The sequence below is a fragment of the Bos taurus genome, chromosome 11, assembly GCF_002263795.3.
Source record: "Bos taurus isolate L1 Dominette 01449 registration number 42190680 breed Hereford chromosome 11, ARS-UCD2.0, whole genome shotgun sequence".
NCBI classification, from domain to species: Eukaryota; Metazoa; Chordata; class Mammalia; order Artiodactyla; family Bovidae; genus Bos; species Bos taurus.
Window position 1 is genome coordinate 99508880 of NC_037338.1, and position 26718 is coordinate 99535597.

The 26718-nt window shown below is 55.2% G+C and overlaps 1 protein-coding gene across 4 annotated transcripts; it reads left to right on the forward strand.

The window, feature by feature from the left end:
* The first annotated feature begins 859 nt into the window (after positions 1-859).
* On the forward strand, positions 860-26714 carry MIGA2 (mitoguardin 2). Of its 4 annotated transcripts, XM_059891340.1 has the most exons (17): positions 860-907; positions 1063-1277; positions 6275-6511; positions 7356-7566; positions 8752-8864; positions 9772-9889; positions 10268-10404; positions 16181-16298; positions 17321-17421; positions 18186-18301; positions 19455-19527; positions 19681-19767; positions 22274-22372; positions 22600-22734; positions 23503-23556; positions 24508-24624; positions 24894-26714. In XM_059891340.1, exons 3-17 carry the CDS (start codon positions 6416-6418, stop codon positions 25098-25100), a joined length of 1782 nt encoding a protein of 593 aa, XP_059747323.1. In that variant the 5' UTR covers positions 860-907; positions 1063-1277; positions 6275-6415; the 3' UTR covers positions 25101-26714.
* Positions 26715-26718: the final 4 nt, after the last annotated feature.

Sequence of the window (26718 nt, forward strand, 5' to 3'; positions counted from 1 at the left end):
CTAGCTTTCCACTCAGCTATTGCAGTTTGTCTAATAGCAATGGCCGAAATTTCCTAAGCCCTTGCCAGGCTGAACACTGAGCACTTTAAAGTGAATAATCACCTGAGATCCTCATAACAACTCAGAAAGTATCCTCTTCCTTATTAAAGGGAACTAAGGTTTAGAGAAGTTATGATTTGCCCGAGGACACGGGGGAGTAAGCAGTGGATTTGGCCCCAGATGCAGGCAGTCCAGTGGTGGAGCCTGCTCTCCTTTGCTCTGGCTACCACTTCCTTGGCTCATCAGCTGCCACTCTGCCCTCTCTCTGCCACCCTTAGTCAGAGATGCCAGGTTTGCTCTTGCCTCTGGATCACAGTCCAAGCTGTTCCTGAATATTCCTCCCTCTTCTCTCTGCCCAGCTAATTCCTAGTCATCCTTAGGTTTCTGTTTGGATGTCACTTTCTTCCTGGAGTCTTTCACCTGGATTCCTGCGTTTCCACCATTGGAACAAAACCACAAAAGATTGTAATTATCTTAACTATATGTATCTTGTCTACAACTATCAAGGCCAGCCAAAGGGCTGTCACACAGAAGTATTCATTGTTGAGTGAAGGCAAGAATGTAACCTTACTGATAATTACATTTTAAAAACTTAGACCTGTCCGGTTCTCTGGATATGAAAGGACTGCCAGTTTCCTTACTATCGGCACCAAAGCCCTGTTACTCAGGCAAAGCAGGAGTTCCACTCCCATTTTAGAGAGGAGTAAACGGAGTAAACCAAAGCGGAAGCTCCAGTACTTTGGCCACCTCATGCGAAGAGCTGACTCACTGGAAAAGACCCTGATGCTGGGAGGGATTGGGGGCGGGAGGAGAAGGGGACGACAGAGGATGAGATGGCTGGATGGCATCACCAACTCGACGGATGGACGTGAGTTTGAGTAAACTCCAGGGGTTGGTGATAGACAGGGAGGCCTGGCGAGCTGCGATTCATGGGGTCGCAAAGAGTCGGACACGACTGAGCGACTGAAATGAACTGAACTGAAACTGAGTCATTCTTATATTGTTGCCTGGAAAATTCCATAGATGGAGGAGGCTGGCGGGCTACAGTCCATGCATGGGGTCGCAAAGAACCGGACACGACTGAGCGACTAACGCCCTGAAACTGAATAAATCCAGAGAGCTGATGTGACAGAACTTGATTCCAACTCAGATCGGCATGATACCAAACCAGTGCTCAGCACAAAGCACAGCTGGGAGCTCAGAACCGAACCAACTCTCAGGGAAACGACTTCTGTCTGGTAAGGGAGGCGTGGCACTTTTGCAAACAGCTCCCAAAAAAGGAGAATGGCAAGTGCTCAGAAGGATGCTGTAGGAAGTTTCAGAGGCAGTTGCATTGGAAAGAGGGCGCTCGAAGAGCGGGAAGGACTTGTCTGGGTAGGGACCGAGGCGGCAGAGGAACTAAATATAAAGGGCTCAGACCGCCGCCGGTTCTTTCTTTAAAACCCTTTCGAAACTTGATTGTTCCCCCTTATCCCTTTAAGGGTGGCCCCGCCCCCACTTAGCCACCCGGGTCAATCTAATTCCGATGGCCAATCACAGGATAGAAAAAAAAATTACTTCCGCGCCTCAACCACACTTAGGGGGCGGAACAGAGGGAGAGGAGAGGTGGAGGTAATGTTGTCACGTGACCCGCCCAATTGCCCAGAGGCCGGGGCGGTGCAGAGGAGATCGGCGGCGCTCATTGGCCAAAAGAAGGTTTGCCCAGCGTGAGACCACGCCCCCGGCGGCCCCGAGGTTGGTTGCGCGGGCACCGGGGAAGGAGACGCTGCCCTTCCGCAGCTATGGGATCTTGGGTGAGTGGTGGCGGTCCGGGCTGAATCCGCGGGGTTGGCGGGCGGCGCGGCAGGGTTCGGGACTGAGGCTTGCAGCGGGCGGGAGCCGTGCCTACGCGGGGAACTGAGTAGGGGTCGCAGGTGTCCCGGCTCAGCCAGACTAGAAGGGCCCAGGTTGGGAAAGAGCAGGTGCTCGGGCCGTGAGCGGCGCAAGAGGTGGAACAGAAGAAGGTACTCGGTCCGTGGAAAGATGCCCGGGCCTGGAACACTGCAGAGATTGGAGCAGGGGCGCAGGTCCTGGACCCGAACAAGGCAAGTACTGGGATAGAAGGAGCCGGTGCGCGGACCGGGGGCGGCGGCAATGGGGCACCTGGACAACCCTAGAGGATATTCCGGGGGTCGGGGCAAGAGAGGAGGGGCCTTGACCAGGGGATGCGGAAGGAATTGTCCGGGATGGACGGATTCTAAGGAAGGGGATATTGTAAGGAGTGCTCAGTGCTGGTCGGATCCTGCCAGGGTGGAATGAACGAAGACTGGGCAGGGGGGTCGCTCAGAGGAGCACTTGGGCCGGGAACATTGCTGGGGTCAAGGCGGAATAAAGGGTGCTCAGGCTAGAGTCATTTACGGGGTGGTTCAGGGCAGGGAAGGAGGTGCCTGAGATTGAAAGCCTGGGCATCCACGCTGAGAGGTTGTAAGTGCCGGCATGGGGGTGGAATGGGAATGAGGAGACTCCAGCCCAAGGTTACAAGGAAGGAGAGGTGACTTGCCCAGGTGGGGAAGGCATTAGGAGTATCCACGTGGTGGAGACATTGCTGTGGTCTTGTCATCACAGAGACGAGGTGGAGGCTTCTCTCCTTCGGCCCTGGGTTATGCCAGGGGGATGGATAGATGGAGTATGGTTGGGCTGGATCTGAATCCATCCCTGAAAGAGAAGCTGTCTTGGGACCGGTGTCCTTACCTGACACTCTTCCTCAGACGGGGCAGCAGAGGCTGTTCTTGACTTTCCTGCAGGTAAATGCTAGGCCTTGGGATCCCCCAAAGCTGTGGTCATATCCCAGCTGCGCCATTTTACTCAGTGACCTCGGTCGGGTTGATTATTTTCTGGGGCCACAGTTTCACCATCACTGAGATAAACAGCACAGCTTTGAGGGTTCTGAGTGACTAGACTCAAAACCACGTATGGAGAGACTGTTCCAAGCCTAACCTGTTAAAGTAAGTGCCTGGGAAATAGTAGCTGCTGATCCTCTGATGTTCTTATCTCCCCTCGTTCTGAGGCTTGGGGCAAGTTTGAGGGGTGAGAGAGGTGGCTTGTGATATTAACCTGGGCCCTGACCACTGGAGGTCATGTAGCTCAGTTTGTAGCCTCCTGGCAGGATGTCCCCTACCCTTGACGATGTGAGTTTCCTCAGGCCTGCCTGCCCCCCTTACACACACACACACACCCCCGGAGCTGCCCCCCTTACACACACACACACACACACACCCGGAGCTAACTGATAGGATCATTCATCCTTCCCACTCACTGGGGATAAACTGTTTCTTGTGCTGGTCCAGTGACTTTGGCAGCCATCCCAAGTAGACAGGGTCTGTCTGGCTGTTGTATTCCTTCTGTTTGAAGTCCCAGGAGACCTTGAAGGCACACTTGGCCTTGGTGGTGCTGGGTTGGGGAGTTCTCTGCAGGATCTTGGGGACTGGCTTATATGTGTTCAAGCCACTTATTTGCTGGCCTTGGAATGGGGCCGTGAGTTATCTCAGAAGGCCCCAGGGGAAAGTTGCCCTTCTGGTCTGTGGTTCTTCCAGGACTTCCACTTCCTGCTCCATGTCAGATTTGGCAAAAGGGTTGTGTTGAGCGTGGGGTCTAAAGTCCAAGAGATCTTGACCCACGTCCCGACTCCGTCTGGTACCAGCCATCTGGTACCAGTGACTTTGGACTCCTGACTTGGCCTGTCTGAGCCTCAGTTTCCTTGTTGGAAATTGGCAGAGGGTATGGGAAATAGTTGGATGGCATCACCAACTCAATGGACATGAGTTTGAGTAAACTCCAGGAGTTGGTGATGGACAGGGAGGCCTGGCGTGCTGCAGTCCATGTGGTCACAAAGAGTCGGACACGACTGAGTGACTGAACTGAACTGAACTGATGGGAAAAAGAGCCCGTCTACTTCGCAGATTTATAATGATTCAGTGAAATGATTGATGTATGTAAGGAATGCAACAGAATGGGAAAGACTAGAGATCTCTTCAAGCAAATTAGAGATACCAAGGGGACATTTCATGCAAAGATGGGCTCGATAAAGGACAGAAATGGTATGGACCCAACAGAAGCAGAAGATATTAAGAAGAGGTGGCAAGAATACACAGAAGAATTGTACAAAAAAGATCTTCACGACCAATATAATCATGATGGTATGATCACTTACCTAGAACCAGATATCCTGGAATGTGAAGTCAAGTGGGCCTTAGAAAGCATCACTACAAACAAAGCTAGTGGAGGTGATGGAATTCCAGTTGAGCTATTTCAAATTCTGAAAGATGATGCTGTGAAAGTGCTGCACTCAATATGCCACCAAATTTGGAAAACTCAGCAGTGGCCACAGGACTGGAAAAGGTCAGTTTTCATTCCAATCCCAAAGAAAGGCAATGCCAAAGAATGCTCAAACTACCACACAATTGCACTCATCTCACACGCTAGTAAAGTAATGCTCAAAATTCTCCAAGCCAGGCTTCAGCAATATATGAACTGTGAACTTCCTGATGTTCAAGCTGGTTTTAGAAAAGACAGAGGAACCAGAGATCAAATTGCCAACATCCGCTGGATCATGGAAAAAGCAAGAGAGTTCCAGAAAAACATCTATTTGTGCTTTATTGATTATGCCAAAGCCTTTGACTGTGTAGATCACAATAGACTGTGGAAAATTCTGAAAGAGTTGGGAATACCAGACCACCTGCCCTGCCTCTTGAGAAATCTGTATGCAGGTCAAGAAGCAACAGTTAGAACTGGACATGGAACAACAGACTGGTTCCAAATAGGAAAAGGAGTACATCAAGGCTGTATATTATCACCCTGCTTATTTAACTTATATGCAGAGTACATCATGAGAAACGCTGGACTGGAAGAAACACAAGCTGGAATCAAGATTGCCGGGAGAAATATCAATAACCTCAGATATGCAGATGACACCACCCTTATGGCAGAAAGTGAAGAGGAACTAAAAAGCCTCTTGATGAAGGTGAAAGTGGAGAGTGAAAAAGTTGGCTTAAAGCTCAACATTCAGAAAACAAAGATCACGGCCTCTGGTCCCATCACTTCATGGGAAATAGATGGGGAAACGTGGAAACGGTGTCAGACTTTATTTTTTTGGGCTCCAAAATCACTGCAGATGGTGACTGCAGCCATGAAATTAAAAGACGCTTACTCCTTGGAAGGAAAGTTATGACCAACCTAGATAGCATATTGAAAAGCAGAGACATTCCTTTGCCAACAAAGGTCCGTCTAGTCAAGGCTATGGTTTTTCCTGTGGTCATGTATGGATGTGAGAGTTGGACTGTGAAGAAGGCTGAGTGGCGAAGAATTGATGCTTTTGAAGTGTGGTGTTGGAGAAGACTCTTGAGAGTCCCTTGGACTGCAAGGAGATCCAACCAGTCCTTTCTGAAGGAGATCAGCCCTGGGATTTCTTTGCAGAGAATGATGCTGAAGCTGAAACTCCAGTACTTTGGCCACCTCATGCAAAGAGTTGACTCACTGGAAAAGACTCTGATGCTGGGAGGGATTGGGGGCAGGAGGAGAAGGGGACGACAGAGTATGAGATGGCTGGATGGCATCACTGACTCGATGGACGTGAATCTGAGTGAACTCCAGGAGTTGGTGATGGACAGGGAGGCCTGGCGTGCTGCGATTCATGAGGTCGCGAAGAGTCGGACACGACTGAGCGACTGAACTGAACTGAACTGATGTAAGGAATGCAGCACAAAATACCCACATAATGCATAGTAGCTATTATTATTTGAGGAAAAACCCTACTGTTTTCATAATACAGTCCATAGGAAGTTCAACATTCTTGGTTTTGTGGGAGGTAGAAAAGATGTAATGATTCTCAGTCAGGGACTTGACCCTTGGAGGCCTAAGATTTCTGTTTAGCCCACTGGCCATGGGTTTAAAAAGTTTGAGTCAGTGTGGTTTAAAGCCTCAGGTTTGAGAGCGACCTCTCAATCCTCCAAGCTCTGGGTCCGCACTGGGGCCAGGGTGCCAGACACTGCCTCCTGGTCCCAGGGCTCAAGGTGGGCAGAGGGTCTGTGGGGCGCTTGGGTGTCTTCCTGCTAGCCAATGCAAAAGGCTGGGGCCTGGTTCCAGCCTCACATTCCACATGTGGGCTTTGCTGCCACCTCGTCCCCCCAGAGCACTCTTGTGTGCGTTTCTCTTTCTCACATGGCACACCCTGTGGCTGACTTGGTCATCTGTCTCTCAGCTCTGTGCAGGGACCTTCTGGTCTGTGCGTCTCTGTTCTTTTGGGGCGTGGATGGTACCCAGGACCCAGCCAGCAACCCGTTGAAGACGTTCTTGGAAGCTTTCACCCCCGAGGGCTCTCACCCGGGCCGCTGATCCTGCCATGGCGTTCCGGCGGACCGAGGGCATGTCCATGATACAGGCCCTGGCCATGACAGTGGCTGAGATCCCTGTGTTCCTTTACACGACGTTCGGGCAGGTAAAGATCGGGGCAGTTGTGGTCCCGCCCTTTACCCCACTGGTCCCTGAAACACTGAGCCACTCATCCCAGGGTCCTTCAGCATCCAGAAAGACTGGGCCCTCGTAATTGCTGTCCCAGGCCATCCTCTTTGAGCAGAGTAAGAAGGACTGAGTTAGGAGTCTGGAGTCCCAAGCCCAGTCTCCACCCCGGGTCTCTGTGGACTTTTAATCTCAGTTTCTCTGTCTATACCAGGGGTCGATCAGGCCCTCCCTGCCAGCTTTAAAAGTCTGTGGCTAACCAGGCCTCCTGACCCTCCCTAAAGCTCTGCCCTGTGGGGTGCAGCCTTATGAGGGGCTCCCTGTCCAGCAGGCAGAGTGAGGGGTGGGGCAGGGGAGCGTACTGATGGACCACCGACTGAATTGAATATCATTGTCCTTGAGGAGTTGAGAAGTGGGGTCGGCAGACCTGGGTTCGGTTTCTGCCTCTCTGTCACCTTAAGCCCGTGTCCTAAGGTGTGTGAGCCTCGGATACCTCACCTGGAAAATGACGGGCATTCGGACAGGTAACACAGGTGCAGTCCTGACGTGGCACCTGCAGAGGTGCTGTCACCGCAGCTGGTAGAATCCTGACCGATGGTGTTGGGGACACCATCTCCTTGGCCTTGTATTTTGCCCTCCCCAACCCCCCTCATTTACATCTCTGTGATCTGGGTTTCAGAGGCCAGGTCCCCCCCGCAGGGGGTGGCTGCCTCTCCAACATGCCTGGTCAAGAAATATCCCCCGGGGGCCTGAAGTCTTCGCTGGGCTCCCCAGGGCAGCTCTCCCAGGGAGATGTAACCGACAGTCCCCCTCTTCTCCCACAGTCTGCCTTCTCCCAGCTGCGGTTGACACCAGGCCTGCGGAAGGTCCTCTTTGCCACGGCCCTGGGGACTGTGGCCTTGGCCCTGGCCGCCCACCAGCTGAAGAGGCGACGGCGGAAGAAGAAGCAGGTCGGGCCCGAGATGGGAGGCGAGCATCTGGGCACAGTGCCCCTCCCCATCCTCATGGCCAGGAAGGTCCCGTCGGTGAAGAAAGGTAGGTGTGAGGTGATGAGGAAGGGTGAACCTGAAGTCGAGTCTCAGCCGGGCTCCTGTTAGCTGAGATCTTGGGCCAGTGACATGCTGTCTCCAAGCCGAGTCCCCTCATCTGTGAAGCAGGTCATTCTGAGGATTTGCTGGGTCATGTGGCTGGATGCACGTGTTATTGGAAGCGATGGTTCTCCTTATCTGAGGACCCTCTGGGAGTGTCGGTCCAGAGTGGGCTGGTGGGGCGCATCTCTTCCGTCCAGCGAGGGAAGTCCCCTGCCTCAGAAGCAGGAACGGCCCTGTGGTCCCTGAGCCATATGGTCATCTCACCATCTCCCGCTTTTTTACTTGGCATGTAGTAAGATTCACCTTTTTTAGCAAACAGTTCTATGAGTTTTGACAAATGCTTATAGTCATACAGTCCAGCCACAGTCAAGAGCTGCTGCTCTACAAACCCCCAGGGCCCTCGGTAGGTAGCCTGTCTCCCCTTCCCCCAGCTCCTGGCAGCCACTGGTCTGTTCTGCATTTGCTGGTGTGGCTCTAAAAGCCTCTTATGGTCCGGTTAATCTTGTAACCCAGCAACCCAGCGTTTGCCACATACAGGTTGCTTTCCAAGGCAAGGAGGCCTCACAGGCTCTCTTGTCTTGGGAGAAACCTGTTTTCAGAAGCAAAACCTCCTTGCAAGACAAAGACTTTTCATCGTGAATTATCTTGGCAAAAGGAAAGTTTCATCTTTTCATCTCGCTTGCCTACCGTCTCTGGTTCCACCTTAGTTTGCTTTGCCTGTTTTTCTCACCTAAAAATAAAAAACCCTGTGTATTTTAAAAAGCTGGTGCCTCAAATCTTTTTGGAAGGAGAATTCCAGATGAGTCAATCAACAATACGGGGAAAACTGAGTCAGGAGGGGGGCGGTGGCTGAGCCTCTTTCTCAAGCTTAACCCAGCAAATCCAGGCCCCACTCTGGGCCAGGTCCCATGCCCAGTGCCCAGGATACGGATGTGAAAAGGAGAGTGGGCCAGGGCCCGGCCCTCTGCTGCTAGGGGCATGCCCTGGGGGTGCTCTGCTGTCTGACACAGAAGGTCAGGACAGACTCCCAGACGACAAGGAAGGGAAGAGGGGTGCAGAGCCGTGAGTGGCCCATGCAAAGAGGCTGGGTGGGAAGCCAGCGTGACCTCTGCCCTCCTGTTCCTCACAGGCTACTCCAACCGGAGGGTCCAGAGCCCCAGTAGCAAGAGCAACGACACCCTGAGCGGCATCTCCTCCATTGAGCCCAGCAAGCACTCAGGCTCCTCCCACAGCCTGGCCTCGGTGAGGGTACCAGGGTGCCTATCAACAGCCCTGGAGCTCCTGTCTCTGCCCTCAGGGGGCTTATGGGCTGGTAGGAAGATGGGAGAAGAGGTTCCATCCATTTATTCATTTGTTCACTCACTCATCCATCCGTGAAGGCTTTCTGAGATCGTTAGTGACCAGTGTGTGCCGGGCATTGGTGAGGGACAGGTGGACAAGTGTGGAAGAGAGGCGGTGTGATACTTCCCCACGAAAGTTCACTCATTCATTCATCAGACATTGAGCAACACTGGTTTTTTTGCCAGGGACTACCAGGCACTGAGGATATAGAGATAAATAAGACAAAGAGGAGTTTATTTTCTCTTGGGGAACAGCTTTTGGCTCATTCACTCATCTAGTTATTAATATCATCCAGCGAGTACTGAGCCCCACCTCTGAGCAGGCCACGACCCTGGGGACCCAGGTGCCAACAAGAGCTGGCTCTCGTCACAGCCTGGCAGGCAGATGGCTGCTGGTGAGGGACAGAGGCGTGGGTGAGAGCCCGGTCCTGCTGGCCCATGGGTAACAGGTGCTCCTTGAGTCCTCCCGGTCCCCTTCATGGTGGAGCCCTGGAACTGGGAGTGGTCCTGCTGCTCGGGAGCAGGGCTCGGGGCGGCTTTCGGAGGAGGCGGCAGGTTCCTGGGCTGGGTGTTGGCCTCTGTATTTTTCCTGCTTTGGCCATATCTATGACCTGTCCTCAGGCTCTTGAAGTCGGTGGAAGTGCTGTGCTGCGCGCTCGGCCTCTGTGGTGGGGGGCTGGTTTCAGGGATGGTATGGGAGAGGGTGTGTGGTCAGGCAAGGGGGTTGGTGGGGAGGCTCAGGGGTCCTGCTTGGGGTCTGGGAAGGCCTCACCCTTTATTCTGGAGTTTTTGCCTTGCTTGGCTCCCAGATGGTGGTGGTGAACTCATCCAGCCCCACGGCTGCGTGCTCGGGACCGTGGGAGACCAGAGGGATAGAGGAGTCTGTGACCACCGCCGACGGCAACGCTGAGAGCCTCTACATGCAAGGTGCGGGCCGGGGGGCCAGCCTCGGCTCCCCTCGGCTGCCAGGGTAGGGTAGTGGGGGAGCGGCTCCCTCCCAGGAGTCTGGGTTCTCCAGGTGCTAACTGCAACCCTCACCCCATCCCAGACCTCCCACTTCTATGGTTTCTGGACCAAAGAGCATCTCCAGGAGCAAGTCTGGTCTGCATGAAGCCCCACAAGCGGGACAGCCTAAAAAAAAGGGATCAGGACCAGTCTACGTGGTCCTGCCCTTTCCCGTCCTTCAGGGCCCTCCTGCCACCTGGCTCTTCTGACCCCTGCTCTGGAACGACATGATGAGGGGCCTGGCCGCTCTCCCCACTGGGGACCTGACTCCTTTTCCCCATCTCCCCGACCCACGCTCAGGCATGGAGCTGTTCGAGGAGGCCCTGCAGAAATGGGAGCAGGCGCTGAGTGTGGGGCAGAGGGGGGACAGCGGCAGCACCCCCACTCCAGGGGACGGCCTCCGGAACCCTGAGACAGCTTCAGAGGCGCTGTCCGAGGTAGGTGGTCCTTCCCTGGGTCTTTTCCACCCCTCAACCTCAGAGACGGCTGGTAGCGTAGCTGGCGGGCCGGCTGCACTCGGGAGGCGTCTAGCAGCCCCGCCTTCTGCCAGCCTGTCACGTCCTCCTGGATGGGAGTGCTCCCCTTGACCAGAGTGTTGATGAGCCAAGTAAGAACACTCAGGTCATGTGCATTAGCGCACCCTGCCACTTGATAGTTAGTCGGTAAACCACGCCGTGATTACAACCTGATCCTGACCGTATAGGAAACATACGTGCTCTTGACGGGCCGGAAGGAACTAGCCGTGTTCATAGGTGAGTGGGTCACACAGTTTGTCTTATCTTTTCTTCATACATTTTTTTATCACAGTTTGATCAAATTTTCTGTCGGGCTTCCCTGGTAGCTCAGTGGTGAAGAACCCGCCTGCCAATACAGGAGACGCAGGTTTGATCCCTGGGTCGGACAGATCCCCTGCAGAAGGAAATGGCAACCCACTCCACTATTCTTGCCTGGAGAATCCCATGGACAGAGAAGCCTGGTGGGCTACAGTCCAGGGGGTCCTAAAAGGGTCAGACATGACTTAGCGACTAAGCAATAACAACAACAGGTGTTCTCTAAGTGACTATCTCAATATCAGAAAAGAGAAATAAAGTTAAAAAACCTAAAATAAAAAAAGTTTGTGAGGGACTTCCCTGGTGGTCCAGTGGTTAAGCCTCTGCCCTTCATTGCAGGGGGTGCGGGTTTGATCCCTGATCAGGGAACTGTGATCCCATAAGCCCACGCAGTGTGGCCAAAACAAATTTTTGTGTGTGAAAAGCACGACAAATACATGTCTTCAGATGAATGTTCACTGAAGAGGCATTGTTTTGTAATAGTTAAAACACATGAAAAAGTGGAAACTAAATGCCCACCAGGAGGAATCTGAAATACTAGCCAGCCTTCATTAAAGGGTAGAAAAAAAGCTCTGTGGGCTGATAGGTTGCTCTGTCCACTGTATTTTATTAAGTGGAAAAAAAAAACCCAAGATATAGAATGTGCATAGTGACCCGTGCACACATTTTTTTCTACTGAGATGTAGTTGCTGTGCAATATCACGTAAGTTACAGGTGTGTAAGAGTGATTCATGACCCGTGTGTACATTTATTTCTTTTTAATATTCTGTGTTTTTTAAATTGATGTATAGTTGACTTAAAACATTGTGCTAATTTCTGCTTGTGTGTATATTTTAGATAAAGGCGTACATCCGTGCCTGTGTATGCCTGTTGGTAGCTACTGCTGTATCTGTGCACTTTTATTACCTTTTGAACAGATGCACAGGAAGCCTGTTCACAGAGATCTTTCATGAGGGTCTGCAGGGAAAGGAGGAAAAGACTTTCCTTGGACTTTTCTGTACCTTTCTCTACTATTTTGATTTTCCTTATTTCAAGCACAAGCCTAAGGGCGGGTTTGTACAGGTGTTAGCATGCTGGGTTGTTGCTGTTTTAGTCTTGATACTTTCCTGTATTTAATTTTTTAATTTATTTATGGCATGTGGGATCCTAGTTCCCGGACCAGGGATTGAACCTGCGGCTCCCGCAGGGGAAGCTTGGAGTCCTAACCACCTACCTGACCGCCAGGGAAGTCCCTGTACTTTTCTGTATTAAAGAACAAAACAAAACATCAGTGTTCGCCCCTACTGGAGTGAGGTCAAAGTGGAGGCCTCCCCTTTGGGGAGGGGTCCAGCCAGGATGTGGGAACAACTTCACGTGTTGAAGAAGAAGGGGGCTTAACCCAGGGAATTGCTTGCATGACTGAGGGACCCTGGGACTCGAGGGGGCTCACACCACAGAGAGGGCTGGCTAGCAGGGAGTGGGGTGCAGGGATGTGATGTGAGGCATGAAGAGGAGGAGAGAGCTTCTCACCCACCCCCATTCCGCCCCCCGGTTTCTCCTCGCTTCCTCCACCTGTGCCTTCGTGGGATGACAGGCAGTTGGCAGGCGAGCCTGGGGAACAGAGTTTGCAGTACAGGGTGAGAACCTTCTTGGACAGAGGGTACCAAGTTGGAGGTGTGCGTGCCCTCCACCCCAGCTGGGACTTTCACTCTCCGAGGCCTGTCACACAGACCTGATGGCTGTAGTTGTGGGCTCTGGATGCCTGGGTCATAGGTGACAAGGCTTCAGAGCCCGCGGCACGACTGCAGGTCCCCTCTGCTTGTGGGAGGACAGTGGTGCCTGCCGGTGAGTGAGGGCAGGAGAAGGGAGGCAGCTTTGTTTCCAAAATTGTCCTTGTTGCTAATAACTGCTGCTGCTGCTAAGTTGCTTCAGTCGTGTCCGACTCTGTGTGACCCCATAGATAGCAGCCCACCAGGCTCCCCCATCCCTGGGATTCTCCAGGCAAGAATACTGGAGTGGGTTGCCATTTCCTTCTCCAATGCTTGAAAGTGAAAAGTGAGAGTGAAGTCGCTCAGCTGTCCGACTCTTAGCGACCCCATGGACTGCAGCCCACCAGGCTCCTCCATCCATGGGATTTTCCAGGCAAGAGTACTGGAGTGGGCTGCTATTACCTTCTCCTTGCTAATACTACATCTGAAATTTATAGACCTTTTCCTATTTTTCTCATTGTGAAAGCAATGAAATGTTCTCTAATAGAGTAGTAAAAAAACTACAGAAAGAGAAAAAAGAGGATAAAAAGGAGCCCAGTCTCTGACCAGACAGCTCCCAGCTGTGTGCCGCGGGCAGAGGCCCTCAGTGGACCAGCCCCAGGATCCTGGCCCGTAGCCGGTGCCCAACAAATCACCTCTTGTCATCAGTGTCATTGACGCCTGTTATCTTTCATCCAGACATAACTACTTGGTATCCTTCTAAGCATTTCACTAGGCTACGATGTTTTGTAAATAACTATTGAAATAGAGTTCACATACCATACCGTTCACTGAATTCGACCGTACAGTGGCTTTCATGTATGTTTCCCCCATTATCTGAAAATAGAGCCTTCCTAGGAAACCTTTGTTAAGCTAAAATGATGTCAAGCAAAGAAGTGATGAGTCCCCTTTAGACGCATCTTCCTAAGAGATGTACAGAATTGATGGAGATAAAGCCCAGGTGCTTACAGGAACTTCCCTGGTGGGCCAGTGGCTAAGACTCTGCACTCCCAGTGCAGGGGGCCTGGGTTCTATCCCTGGTCAGGGAACTAGATCCCACATGCCGCCACTGAGACTTAACATGCTGCGACTGAAAGATCCCGTGTGCCACAGCTAAGACCCAGTGTAGCCCAATATTTATATGTATCGGGCTTCCCTGGTAGCTCAGCTGGTAAAGACTCCGCCTGCATTGTGGGAGACCTGGGTTCGATCCCTGGGTTGGGAAGATCCCCCGGAGAAGGGAAAGGCTACCCACTCTAGTATTCTGGCCTGGAGAATTCTATGGACTGTGTAATCCATGTGGTCGCAAAGAGTTGGACACGACCGAGTGACTTTTACTTTCACTTCATATACATATATATATATATGTTATTAAAAAGTGTCTTTACAGACACAGTTCAAAGTTACAGTGACTCGATGCTGAGATGCTGTGTGTAGTTCTGAGGGAAGGAGCCTGGCGGCACGTGCTAAGTAAATGCTTGGGTATATACTTCAGACTGGAATTGCTGGGTCACAATATAACTCTGTGTTTAACATCTTGAGGAACTGCCAAGCAGTTTTCCAAAGCAGCTGTGTGTGACTGCGCTCAGTCGTGTCCAGCTCTTTTCAACCCCATGGATTATAACCCGCCAGGCTCCTGTGTCCTTGGGATTTCCCAGGCCAGAAAGCTGGAGTGGGTTGCCATTTCCTTCTCCAGGGGATCTTCCCGACCCTGGGATGGAACCTGCATCTTTTGCGTCTCCTGCCTTGGCAGGCGGCCTCCTCACCGCCGTGCCACCTGGGATTCCCAATGCAGCTGTATTGTGTTACATGCCCAGCGGCAGTGCCTGAGAGTTCCCGCGCCTCCACGCCCTCACCAGCACTTGTTGTTATCTGACTCTGACCCGGTTTTGATTTGTTTCCCTGATGCTAACGATGTTGAGCTGCTTTTCACGTGCTTATCGGCCTTATGTATACCTTATTTGAAGCGATGTCTGCTCAGATCCTACGCCTTATTTTGACTTCGGTTGCTCGTCCTTTTATTATTGCATTCTAAGTGTTCTTTTACACTTTCTGGATGCAGATCCCTTGTCAGATGTGTGATTTGTCGATATTTTCTCTCGTTCTTTGGGTTGTTGTTTTTCACCCTCTTTTCTTTTTCTAAACCTGGCGGCGCCTCGTCGTTCGCAGGATCTTCGTTCCCTCACGGGTTGGGGGTTGAACCCCGGGCCTGGCAGTGGGAAGCACCAACTCCTGACCACCGGACCCCCAGGAAACCTCCTGTGTTTTCACTTTCTTGATGGTGTCCTCTGAAGCACAGAGGTTTTGAATCTGGATGTAGTCCAGTGTATCTGTTGTGTTCTTTGGTCGTCTGTGTCATATATGAGACACCATTCGCTAAGCCATGGCGACTTCCCAAAGAGAGATCTATGCTGAAGCTACGAGGCCCTGCTGGCCACGCTGAGTGGAGTTACTGAGCAAGACGGCCAGAGGGTCTGGGGCCCCACGGGCTCTGCCAGGTTCCAGCTGGGTGAGCCTGCCCCGGAACCTCCTTGAGTTTTCCTGGTGAAATGGGGTCATGGTAACCCCTGCCTGAAGGAGGCCCTGAGGCTGACCAGCGGGGTGCCGGTCCACCCTAGCGCTCAGGGAAAGGCAGTGGTTTCCATGTTACTGCTCCCCTCTGAGTACTTCCGGCTCTTTGTCCCCAGTGGCCTGAGGCCCTAGTTGGCCCCGTCCCCTCCCCAGGGTCTGGTTACATGCACTTGCAGATCTGGCAGCCTCTGTGGAAAACAGACTCAGGCCTGCCTGTGTCTGGCCCCTTAGCCCAGAAGCTCCAGGGGTCAAGCAAGCACTTCCTCCCACAACCTGGCCTGGAGGCCAGGGGCAGCGAGGAGGCATAGGCTGTGGTGCCACGGGTGCGAAGCCCCCAGGTGCACGCAGGTCACAGCAGCAGTGGGGTGGAAGCCAGCTTTTTCTGGGCTCCTAGCTACTCTCTGGTTATAATGGCCAATACTGACTGGCCTTCGCCATGGGCCCATCTTTCGGGGAATACTTAAATGCCTTATGCATGTTTTCCCTGAGATCCAAAGAAGTAGGTTCTCTTACCTCAGTTGACAGATACGGAAACCGAGGCTCAAGAGGGGGAGTTATTTACTCAAGGTCACACAGCTCAGAACTGATGGTGTTGGGGTCTGGACCAGGTCTGATCGGGTCTAGAGCGGTGCTGTTCAATCGGAAGCCACGTATCTCATTTAAAACTTCCCAGAGACCACGTTAAAAAGCAAAAGGAAATGAATCAAATGACTTTTAATAATACATTTTCTATAATCTAGTACACCCCAAATATTATCATCTCCACCCATGATCAAGATGAAAAATCACAGAGGTATTTAACATTCTTGTATTCTTGGGGGATTTTTGGGGGCGGATGCGAAGTGTGTGAAATTGGTGTGCATTTACCTTATCACCCGTGTCAGTGCACTGGCCGTGTCTGGCCAGTGGCTCCTGCATAGGGCTGCTCAGTCCAGACCTGCACTCACTGCTGGGCCTCAGAAATGCCCCCCTCCCCGCCTCCACTGCTTTCCCTAGGGGCTGGGGCCCCATCATGGTGAAAGAAGGGGCCGTTGGTGTGGGGGAGCTTCGAGGGCCCGGGTTGACCTTTCTTGCTTTACCTGCAGCCGGAGTCCCAGCGGAAGGAGTTTGCGGAGAAGCTGGAGTCGCTGCTGCACCGGGCCTACCACCTGCAGGAGGAGTTCGGGTCCACCTTCCCGGCCGACAGCATGCTGCTGGACCTGGGTGAGCAGGGGTTGGGTGCAGGGTCCCTGGGGCCCAGGACCTCATCCCATCAGGGGCCCACTGCAGGGATGGGGAGACCGAGGCCACACAGGTGGGAACAGAGCTGGGACGAGGCCTTGGGAGTCTCTGGCCGGTGTGCTTTGCCCCCATCCCCTTGGGAACAGGCTTTGGCACTGCTGTGTCCACATCTCCCCCCGCCCACCCCAGCGGCCGTTCCGGGCCTTGGTTCAAGCCCTCTCCTGGGCTGTTGGGTGGGTGGAGGGGTGGCTCCCGTGAGATAAGCCCATAGCAGGCCACATGGCGGAGAGCACACGTGCCTGCACCATTGAGGTCAGGAGGCGTGACATCACCGAGAGGGAGTGAAGTTACTCAGCCGGGCAGCCATAGCATTCTAGTGCCTGCTGCGTGCCAGAGCCTGTACGGTGACTGTGCCCCACCGTGGCCCTGCCTTGGGTGCCATCAGCCTGCAGGGGGCTTACAGGACTCCTGAGTGTCGGGGTATCCAGCTCTACCAGGGGCGACACGGGCCCAGCAAGGGCAGGCTAGGGTGACATGTTCGCCATTGCCCGTCCCCGTCAGAGCAGCAGTCTTGCTTCCCCTGGCCTCCTCTCATGGCAGAAAAGGCTGGTGGGGCCTCAAGGCTGAAGCCTCTGCTTATTTGTTCAACAGATCGTTCATAAGCCCCCTTGAGGGTCCAGACCCCCTTGCCCTCGAGCAGGTGGGAACGGCAGTGCAGAATGAGTGGCCCTTTGGTATCGGAGGCTAAGTGTCAGCTTGGCAGGGGGAGGTTACTTGTTCGGGGCCATGTAGCACAGCCTGCACTCAGAGCTCAGGACCCACAGGCCTCAGGGTCCGGCAGTGCGGCTGCGGCAGGGCCCCTGGCATACTGAGAAAACCGGAAGCTTGGTGACCAGCAACATCGTCTTCCTGGGATCGGGTGTTGGGAGGCTTGGTGTCCGTGTACATCCCGGCCCGGGGAGCTCAGGATCTCAGCTCAGTCCCCCTCTTCCTGCCCTGCCCAGAGCGGACCCTCATGCTGCCCCTGACGGAGGGATCACTGCGTCTGCGGGCGGACGATGGGGACAGCCTGACCTCGGAAGATTCCTTCTTCTCCGCCACCGAGGTGATGCAGGCGGGGGGATGGCTTCGGGGAGGGGGTGAAGGCCAGGGGGCCCCTGTCGGCTCTGCTGGGGGCCAGCGATGGGTCGTGGGAAAGTGAAGGCATTTCCTCTGGTGGAAGCAGAATCTGGCAGTCGCCAAGTGTTCCTCCCCGGGGACTCTTCAGCTGGGACAGGGAAGCCTGGGAAAGCAGGAGCTGTAGGTCCCGTGAGTGAGGGCAGGGGTCCCTGACCCCAGCGGCTGCAGCCATGCCGGCCTCTCCCTTCTCCAGGCCTCGTGCTCGTGGCTTGGCGTTAGTTTCCTGCCATGGCCACGTGTACCAGGTGGCTGTCCTTCCCTGGGATGGGAGGACATGGGCCTGTGTCCAAGAGATGGTCCCTATGGGAAAGGTCCCCATGGGAAAGGAGGAGAAGGGGATGACAGAGGATGAAATGGGTGGATGGCATCACTGACTTGATGGACATGAGTCTCAGTAAACTCCGGGAGTTGGTGATGGACAGGGAGGCCTGGTGTGCTGCAGTCCATGGGGTTGCAGAAAGCTGGACACAACTGCGCGGCTGCACTGAGCTGGTGGGAAAGGCACCTGGTGGTGGGGACGCTGAGCAGGAGGGGACTGCGATCCGGCCTCTGCCCTTGGCCAGGGTTCCTGCTGACATCCCCTCAGAGAGCTTGGACCCTAGGGCATCCCCTGCCGGAAGTTCCCCAGGCAGGCACCCTCCCCTACACTCATGCGGCTGACACAGGCTTCCACGTGCCCCGCCCCCCCAGCTCTTTGAGTCCCTGCAGGTCGGAGATTACCCAATCCCACTCTCCAGGCCCGCTGCCGCCTACGAGGAGGCCCTGCAGCTGGTAAAGGAGGGCAAAGTCCCCTGCCGGACCCTCAGGTGAGCACAGGAGGAAGGAGGCAGGTGGGGGGTGGGCGGGGGACACTGTTCTCCTAGAGGAGGCTGGGGAATCCAGCAGTGAGTGCTTGGTGAGGGCCCAGCTGAGCCAGGCTAAGGGCTTGCCAGGGCTCCTGCCCAGTCTTGGAAGGCCCTTGGATGGCCCTGGTACAAGACAGGCGGGTGTGGAGTTAGCGATCACAATAACTAATTAATACAAGTAATTAAAATAACAGTCATTCATACTAGGTCCAAGTTCTCAGATGTGTCCAGTCACAGAAGCACGGTGAGCACTGCCCCGTGTGTCTCACGCGGAAGCCCTATGTTCTCTGTGGCTCAGGAGCTTTTGTTGTGAAGCACGGGCTTCAGTAGTTGTGGCACGCAGGCTTCGTTGTCCTGCAGCACGTGGGATCTTAGTTCCCTGACCAGGGATCGAACCTGGATCTCCTGCACTAGAAGGTGGATTCTTAACCCCTGGACCACCAGGGAAGTGCCCTCTAAGCCCTGCGTTCTGATAGACTCCCTTAGGGAGCGGTCCAGAAGCCAGGCTTGGAGGACAGACAGATCTGGGCTCTCTCCAGCCTTGCCACTTCGTAGCATGTGGCCCTGGACAAGTCTCCTGACCCTCTTAGCCTCAGTCTCCTCTGTGGTTTATCTGAAGGCTCTTATCCGTCTTAAGCTCATTATTCTGTATGATGGTCATGACTCCTAGATTTACATGTCTGTGTTTAAAGTTCCCTGAAAATGGCCAGAAGACCCGAGTTGAAGGCCTGAGGATTCGGATAAAGGGCTCAGACCAGGATGCCTCTGGCTGCCCCAGAAAGCCCTGCCCTGGCCTTGGGGGAGATTGGGCCATTTTGGTCCTTTGCTCGAGAGGGTCCTTTGCTGGTTGGAGCCTAAAGAAGGCCAAGGTCAGCCTGACCCCCAGTGACCACACTGTCCAGTGGCGCCGAGTGCCGTTGAGGAAGCCCATCCTCAGAGAGCATCCTACCAGCCTCTTCCTCTGGTTCTGGGGAAACTGAGGCCCAGAGGGGACCTGCCCCCTGCCCGAGGTCACACTGCCAGGCCCAGGCAAGGCCACCCGGGGCTCCACCCTGACCCCACAAGGGTGTCGCTGGCGGGGTCCCAGGTGGTGCAACTCTGTGCTTCCCCTTAGGACAGAGCTGCTGGGCTGCTACAGCGACCAGGACTTTCTAGCCAAGCTGCATTGTGTGCGGCAGGCTTTCGAGGTGGGTGTGGTCCACGGGAGCCTGGGGAGGCTGGGGCTGGGGTCAGGCTCCTCTGAGCAGGTGGACCATCTGCCCAGCCCATGGTACTGCTCTCTCTGTGGCTCTGGGGGACCGCCAGCCGGGTAGCTCACCCCCTTCCTCCTCACTCCTTAGGGCCTCCTGGAAGACAAGAGTCACCAGCTTTTCTTCGGGGAGGTCGGCCGGCAGATGGTGACCGGCCTGATGACCAAGGCTGAGAAGGTAGTTGGGGGGACAGGGCTCTCTTTTCAGCTTTTATTCCCCCGTCCCTTATTTTATCTTTCTAAGTTTTATTTGCTGCTGCTGCTGCTAAGTCGCTTAAGTCGTGTCCAACTCTGTGCGACCCCATAGATGGCAGCATGCCAGGCTCCCCCGTCCCTGGGATTCTCCAGGCAAGAACACTGGAGTGGGTTGCCATTTCCTTCTCCAATGCATGAAAGTGAAAAGTGAAAGGAAGTCGCTCAGTCGTGTTCGACTCTTAGCGACCCCATGGACTGCAGCCCACCAGGCTCCTCCATCCATGGGATTTTCCAGGCAAGAGTACTGGAGTGGGGTGCCATTGCCTTCTTCTTCTAAACTTTTATTTAGTCCTGTTCAAAAAAAAAAAAAAGAACTCAATCTAAAATCAAGCTGATAAGCTCTGACTTCATCCTGCAAGCCATAGGAGAGCAGGGAAAGTTTTTTTTTTCCCCATGCTAATTTTGAAAAATACGGGTATTGCTTTTTTTTTCAAATGTATTTATTTGACGGCACTGAGTCTTAGTAGTGGCATGTGGGATCCTCAGTTCCCTGACCAGGAATCGAACCTGCACCTCCTGCATTGGAAGCGCAGAGTCTTAGCCACAGGACCACCAGGGAAGTCCCACTTGGCTTAATTTTGATTAAGAAATCTTGCCGAGCTCCTGAGCGCCAGGGCCTGTGCCCAGCTCTGAACTGAGAGGTAACTGACAGCCCTGCCACGTTTTTCCAGGCAGCAGAGATGGGCTGGCCTCCATTTGGGAAGACACTGGCCCTGCGCACACCCAGGCTCTGAAGTTGTGGAATCAGCCTGCCTCCTTACTGTGCCTGTGGCCACACATGAAGCCTCTCCAAGCCTGAGTCCCCTTGTGTCTAAATGGGCGTGTCTTGGGGATGTCACTGGCTGAGGTCAGTGACCATAGAAAGTGTCAGCGAGGGCCAGCCCTCATCTTCATCTTCGTGGTTAACTTTTACATGCAAGGAAACTGAGGATTGGGAAAGTGAAGCCATAGCCTGTATACTTTCTAGCAGATCTTTAAAACGTAATGGAAATTGGGCTTCACTGGTGATCTAGTGGTTAAGAATCTGCCTGCCAGTGCTGGGGACACAGGTTGGATACCTGGTCTGGGAAGATCCCCCCATGCTGCTGAGCAGCTAGGCCTATGAGCCATATACGTACTGAGCCAGCACTCTAGAACTTGCGAGCCACAACTCCTGAAGCCCACGTGCCTGGAGCCTGCCACTTGCTACAACTAGAGAAAGCCCGTGTGCAGCAACAAGGCCCAGCACAGCCAAAAATAAATACATCTTAAAAAATAAAAACAGCTTCACCAAAGTAGTTTAAAAAAAGATGATAAAAATGGGAGTTCCCTGGTTGCCTATGCTATGCTACGTCACTTCAGTCGTGTCTGACTCTGTGTGACCCCATAGATGGCGGCCCACCAGGCTCCCCCGTCCCTGGGATTCTCCAGGCAAGAACACTGGAGTGGGCTGCCATTTCCTTCTGTGGTTAGAATTCCAGCCTTTCTTTCACTGATGTGGCCTGGGTTCAGTCCCCGGTCAGGGAATTAAGATCCCACAAGTCTTGAGGCATGGCAAAAAAAAAAAGTGTAAAAACGATTCACACACTCATTGAAGACAAAACTAAGACGATGCAAAAAGAAGGGAAAAAATTGTCTCCAGCCCCACCCTGTTCACATTTTGGTGAACATCCCTCCAATGACCCCTCTGCCTGCGGTTCTTATAAGTGCCGTCACCCTGCTTGTGCTGGCGTGTGTCAGCTTGTCCTGCCTAGCTCTTGGGCACATCCCTGATCTGAAGCCTCAGGATTCATATCTGTAAAGTGGACACAATGTTGGCCAGTCTCTTACAGGGCTGTGTGAATTAAATTAGTTGATCCGTATTAGGTCAGCCCTGGCACATGCTCACTTTCTAAGTCCGTAAATGACACCCGTGTCCACAAACTGCATCGTCAGCCCCCGCTAGGCCTCCCAGTCCCAGAGAGTGAAGACTTCCTCCTGGGTGCTGACCGTCTGTGCGCCTGGCAGCAGCCGGAGTCCTATACACTATTTACTGCCTGGTGGCATCACATGAACCAGCTCACCGACTCCCCGAGAAAAGCTGCAGCTTCTCTGTTTCACAGGGAGGCCGATGGTCATGGAGATTGGCCCCTTTGGCGGCGGGCCCGACCTCACATCCTCACGCATCCTCTCTAAAGTGAGTTCCTTCCGTAGCCGGTGCGCACCTTCTGAAAGGTGGTCGGTTCCCGGTAACAAGCTGGTGTGAGACGCTGCTGGGCGGCCTGGCGTTGCCTCTCTCCCGGACACACCCTGGGCCCTGCAGAGCCTCACTCTCTCTGTGACGGCTGCTCAGGCATTGGCCTTGGTCTGGCCTTGGAGTGTCCCCCATCCACAGGCCAACCCGCCCCTGTGGATCAAGTCCAACAGGGTCTTGGGGCCATGGCCAAAACAGGCTCTGCTTCTCCCCGTAGAGCCCCAAAGGCTTCCTGGAGAGCTACGAGGAGATGCTGAGCTATGCCCTGCGGCCGGAGACCTGGGCCACCACGAGGCTGGAGCTGGAGGGCCGAGGGGTGAGTCGCTGTTGTGCTGAGCCTTGGTGTCCTGGGGTCTCCCCACCTGAGCTCCTTGAGCGGGGTGGAGGTGCCCCCTGGAGCTCAGCCTTGATTCCGAGGCTCTGAGATGGCTCTACTGCTGCTGGAAGCCCCCGTTCCCGCCCTGCCCCAGGCCTGGGCTGCCAGGAGGGTGGCCCCTGCACACCGCACCCGCTCCAGCCTCAGAGCACCGCCTGGCCCTGCAGGTGGTGTGCATGAGCTTCTTTGACATCGTGCTGGATTTTATCCTCATGGACGCCTTCGAGGACCTGGAGAACCCCCCGTCCTCGGTGCTCGCCGTCCTGAGGAACCGCTGGCTGTCAGACAGCTTCAAGGAGACGGTGGGTGGCCGCCCCCCACCCCCAGGCACGCACACACATGACCCCACGTGTGTTGCCTGGACCCCACGTCCCTCCATCCCTGGCGTTGGGCCCCTGGGCTGGCTCCCTACTCATCACGGAGCAGTCAGCCCCGCCCTGAGGCAGGCTGCTAGCCGCTGGGCACCCCAGAGCCCGCCCTGGAGAACTTTCCAGGGGAGCCCCCCTTGCTCTCGTTTCACCCTCGTAGAGCGGCTGGGCCTGCGTTTTCCTCCTGCCTTGTAGTTTCGCTCCAACAATTCTACTCATTCTCGGCTGCCATTAATTCTATTCCATTCGAATGCATTCAGTCAAGTTAAAATATCCAAAAAATAAAGGAGGAACAGCAAGAAAGCCTTGAGCACAGGGCCCCTGGCGGGCAAGATGTGCCGGTGGCATGGGGTGATCTGGAGAGGGGTGGGGCTGGGCATTGATAGGCAGTAACCGTGGATCGCCACAATGACTGAGCGAGGCAGGGATACTCGGTTAGGGCCATCTTACAGAGGAATCTGAGGCCCAGAAGATTGCTGGCTTCTCACCCTGTAAGGGTTGGAGTCAAGATTCAGCTTTAGGTGTGCCTGACTCCTAATTGAGGGCAGGGAAAAGGCAGACCTCAGACAGCTGTCCCCATCTCCCTGCTTAGGGTGGGTGAGCTAGGGCAAAGGCTTGGTCCCAGCTGGGGGTGAGTAGCAGCTGCAGGCCTGGCCTGTTGGTCTGACCCCACCCCCCGGGGGGGTGCCCTCTTTAATTTAGGCCCTGGCCACTGCCTGCTGGTCGGTCCTGAAAGCCAAGAGGAGGCTGCTGATGGTGAGTGAGCTGATGGTGAGGGGCCTCTTGAGAGCAGCTACGCAGGGGCTGGTGGGCCTTGGGTGTGGAGCATGGCTCAGGTGACCCTCCCTTTGGTGTGTGCTAGACCCGGGTCTGGGGGTGGGACAGGGTAGGGTGGGCTGCAGCTTTTGGCCTTTGTCACAGCACGGGTCACCCATCCTGCCGTGACCTCTCCCTTGACCGGAAGGGCCTCAAAGGCCCACAGAGATCTGCTTTGTCTTCCTACCCAGGGCCCAGCACAGAGCAGGCGGTCGGGAGGTGATGAGGGGGAATCAGAAGCGAGGAGAGGGCCTCTTTGGAGGGAGGCAGGGCCCGCGAGGTGCTGCTGGCGTCAGGGTCGGGGCAGGGCACCCTGGAGCAGGCTGAGCCCCCCTCCCACCCCAAGGGCCGCGTTATCTGCGCTCCCAGGTGGCGACCAGCCGCCTATCTGGGCTGCCACCCACTGTTCCCCCCCTGCCAGCCCAGCTCTGCCGCCCAGCTGATACCAGCTGCCACCGCCACGTGCCCTGGGCACTTCCTGCACTGAGCCTACCCCGGGCCCCTCCTCCGGCAGCCCTCCCCACCACCCTGAGGTGGCCCCTATGCTGCGGAGGCAAAAACCAGGGCTCTGAAAGCCCCGGTTTTGGGGGCACTTCCCTGGCAGTCCAGTGATTAGGACTTGATGCTTTCACTGCTGGGTCTGGGTTCCATCCTTGGTCAGGGAACTAAGATCCTGCAAGCTGTGTAGTGCTGCTAAATTTAAAATAAAAAAATTTTTTTAATTACAAAAGAAAGCCCCAGTCACTCACCCAACATCACCCAGCAAGGACATGAATGAGCCGGACATGCCTCTGAAGCCCCAGCTCTTAATATGACCCCAGGGCCTGGCTGCCTCTCCCTGCCCGGGTCCCAGCCCTTAGCCTTGCTGCCCCACGCCCGCCCCCCCAACAGGTGCCTGATGGCTTCATCTCCCATTTCTACTCCGTATCGGAGCACGTTAGCCCTGTCCTAGCCTTTGGCTTCCTTGGACCCAAGCCTCAGCTCTCTGAAGTCTGTGCTTTCTTTAAGGTAAACAGGGAACTTGGCGTCTGCAGCTGCCTGCCTGGCCCTGTGTCTGGAGAAGGGTCTGGGCGGGGTGCCTGCCCCTTCCACTGGGGACCTGGCTCTGGGTGGGTCCACAGGAAGCCCCAGGAGGGCAGGAACGGGGGACAGAAGGGGCTGAGTTGGGGTCCCCCTGGGGCGGGGGGTCAGGGGAGCGGCTTTGGGTGGTCTGGAGAACCCCAGCTTGGTGGGGGGCAGGGGCCCTGGCCCAGCCTGATGCCAGCCATGTCCCCCAGCACCAGATTGTGCAGTACCTGACCGACATGTTCGACCTGGACAACGTGCGCTACACATCCGTGCCGGCGCTGGCTGAGGACATCCTCCAGCTGTCCCGGCGCCGCAGCGAGATCCTGCTCGGCTACCTGGGGGTGCCAGCGGCCAGCAGCATTGGCCTCAACGGCGTGCTGCCCCGGGAGAACGGGCCCCCAGAGGCACTGCAGTAGTGGCTGCTATGGGCCCAGGATGGTGGCTGCCTGGGCTGCCTTCACGTGGGGGACGCCAGAGAGAGGCCTTTGGGTTGGCGTGGGAGGCCCGGGTGTCTGGCCATCAGCAGTGGCATAGCCCAGGCCGTGGTGGCCAAGGGCACTTACTTGCCCCTGACCTTGCCTCCATCATCTGGGAATCCCCAGGGCCCGGAGGTGGAGGGCAGACTTCCTTGGAGATGGAGGGAGCCCCGAGGGGTCCACCTGACCCGCCCTCAGTTGTGCCTGGGGAAGCAGAGGCTGGACTGGTGGCCAGGGGGCCAGAGAGGAAGAATCAGGCGGACATGGGATGCCCAGGGTGTGGGTCCCCAACACCTCCCGCCTCCCAGCGGGGCTCGGAGGGTGGAGATGGAAGAGAGGGTGGCAGGGCTCTGTGGTGAAGGAGCCCGGGCCGGCCAGTGTCAGGTCCAGGCATGGACCTGGCCAGTGCTCACGGCCTGCCGCCACCCGAAAGAACAGCTCCAGGGGTGAAGGCTGCGGCTGGGGGCACCTTGGTGGGCATCAGGCCTGGGCCATCCCGAGGTGGGCCCGCTTAGGCTCACGTCTGGACGGGGATCAGGCCCTTGAGAAACCCAAGCACTGGAGCAGGACGCTGTCCTCTGCCCTTCCCTGGCCCTCCCGAAGACTGTTGTTTCTCCTCCCACCTCTGCCACCACCAAAGATGGAGGAGGTGGGGCTGGTCGCCCTCCGCCCTGCCCTCTGTGAGCCCGGGACTCTCTGGCTGGTGCTAGGCGCTGGGCTGGAGGCTCTGACCGGGGTTATTTCGGTCCCTGAGAGTGAGGGGCTGAGGAGCCGTGGGGCAGGGGATGGTCAGAGGATGCAGGCGGCTGGACCGGCATCAGGACAGGAAACTCACCGGGCCCTCAGCCTTCAACTTGACGCACAAACCGAGGAGCAGTGCAAAGCCCGCCGCCAAAGGCTGCGGGCATCAGTCCCCACGTCGCCGGGTTTCTGTCTGCCCGCAGACTCGTTCCCCTTGTGCTGTTTGCACCTGAGGAAACAGGTGTTTCATTTATTGCCTTAACACTTTATTTTGAGGTCCGCCCCTTTCCAGGCAGGGTTGGAGGGCAGGGGGATGCCTCCAAGAGACACAGACTCCTGTTTTTCCACACTCTGGAGTTGGGACTGGCTCCTTAGTCCCGGGGGCGCCCTCCTTTGAATGGCAAAGGGGTCCCCGGGGTGGGATGGGAGGCAGGGCAGGAGAGGACCCATCTTCTGTGAGCCTACTCCCGCCCCCCAGACTGCAGGGACCACTGTGCACTAACTATGCTTCTGGCTCCAAACCCACGTGTCTGAGGTCTTAGCTGCCTCCCTCTGGGTGGGAAGGACGGGGAGGCCCCTCCATGCTAACATTCCGCTCATTTGCACTTCCCCCGCCCGCGCTGTGAATGTGTTGGGCCTAGGCCCTGGCTGCTCTGATTTGCTCCCCGGTCACCCAGAAGTGGCATTTTCACCTTGTCTGTGTTTACATGTCCATGCACTGCCTCTGGCACTTGATTTGTTGCAGCTTCCCACTTTTGTACGGTAGGGCCTGTGCACATCGACTCGAGTCAAATAAATGATTTAAATGATTTCCTTC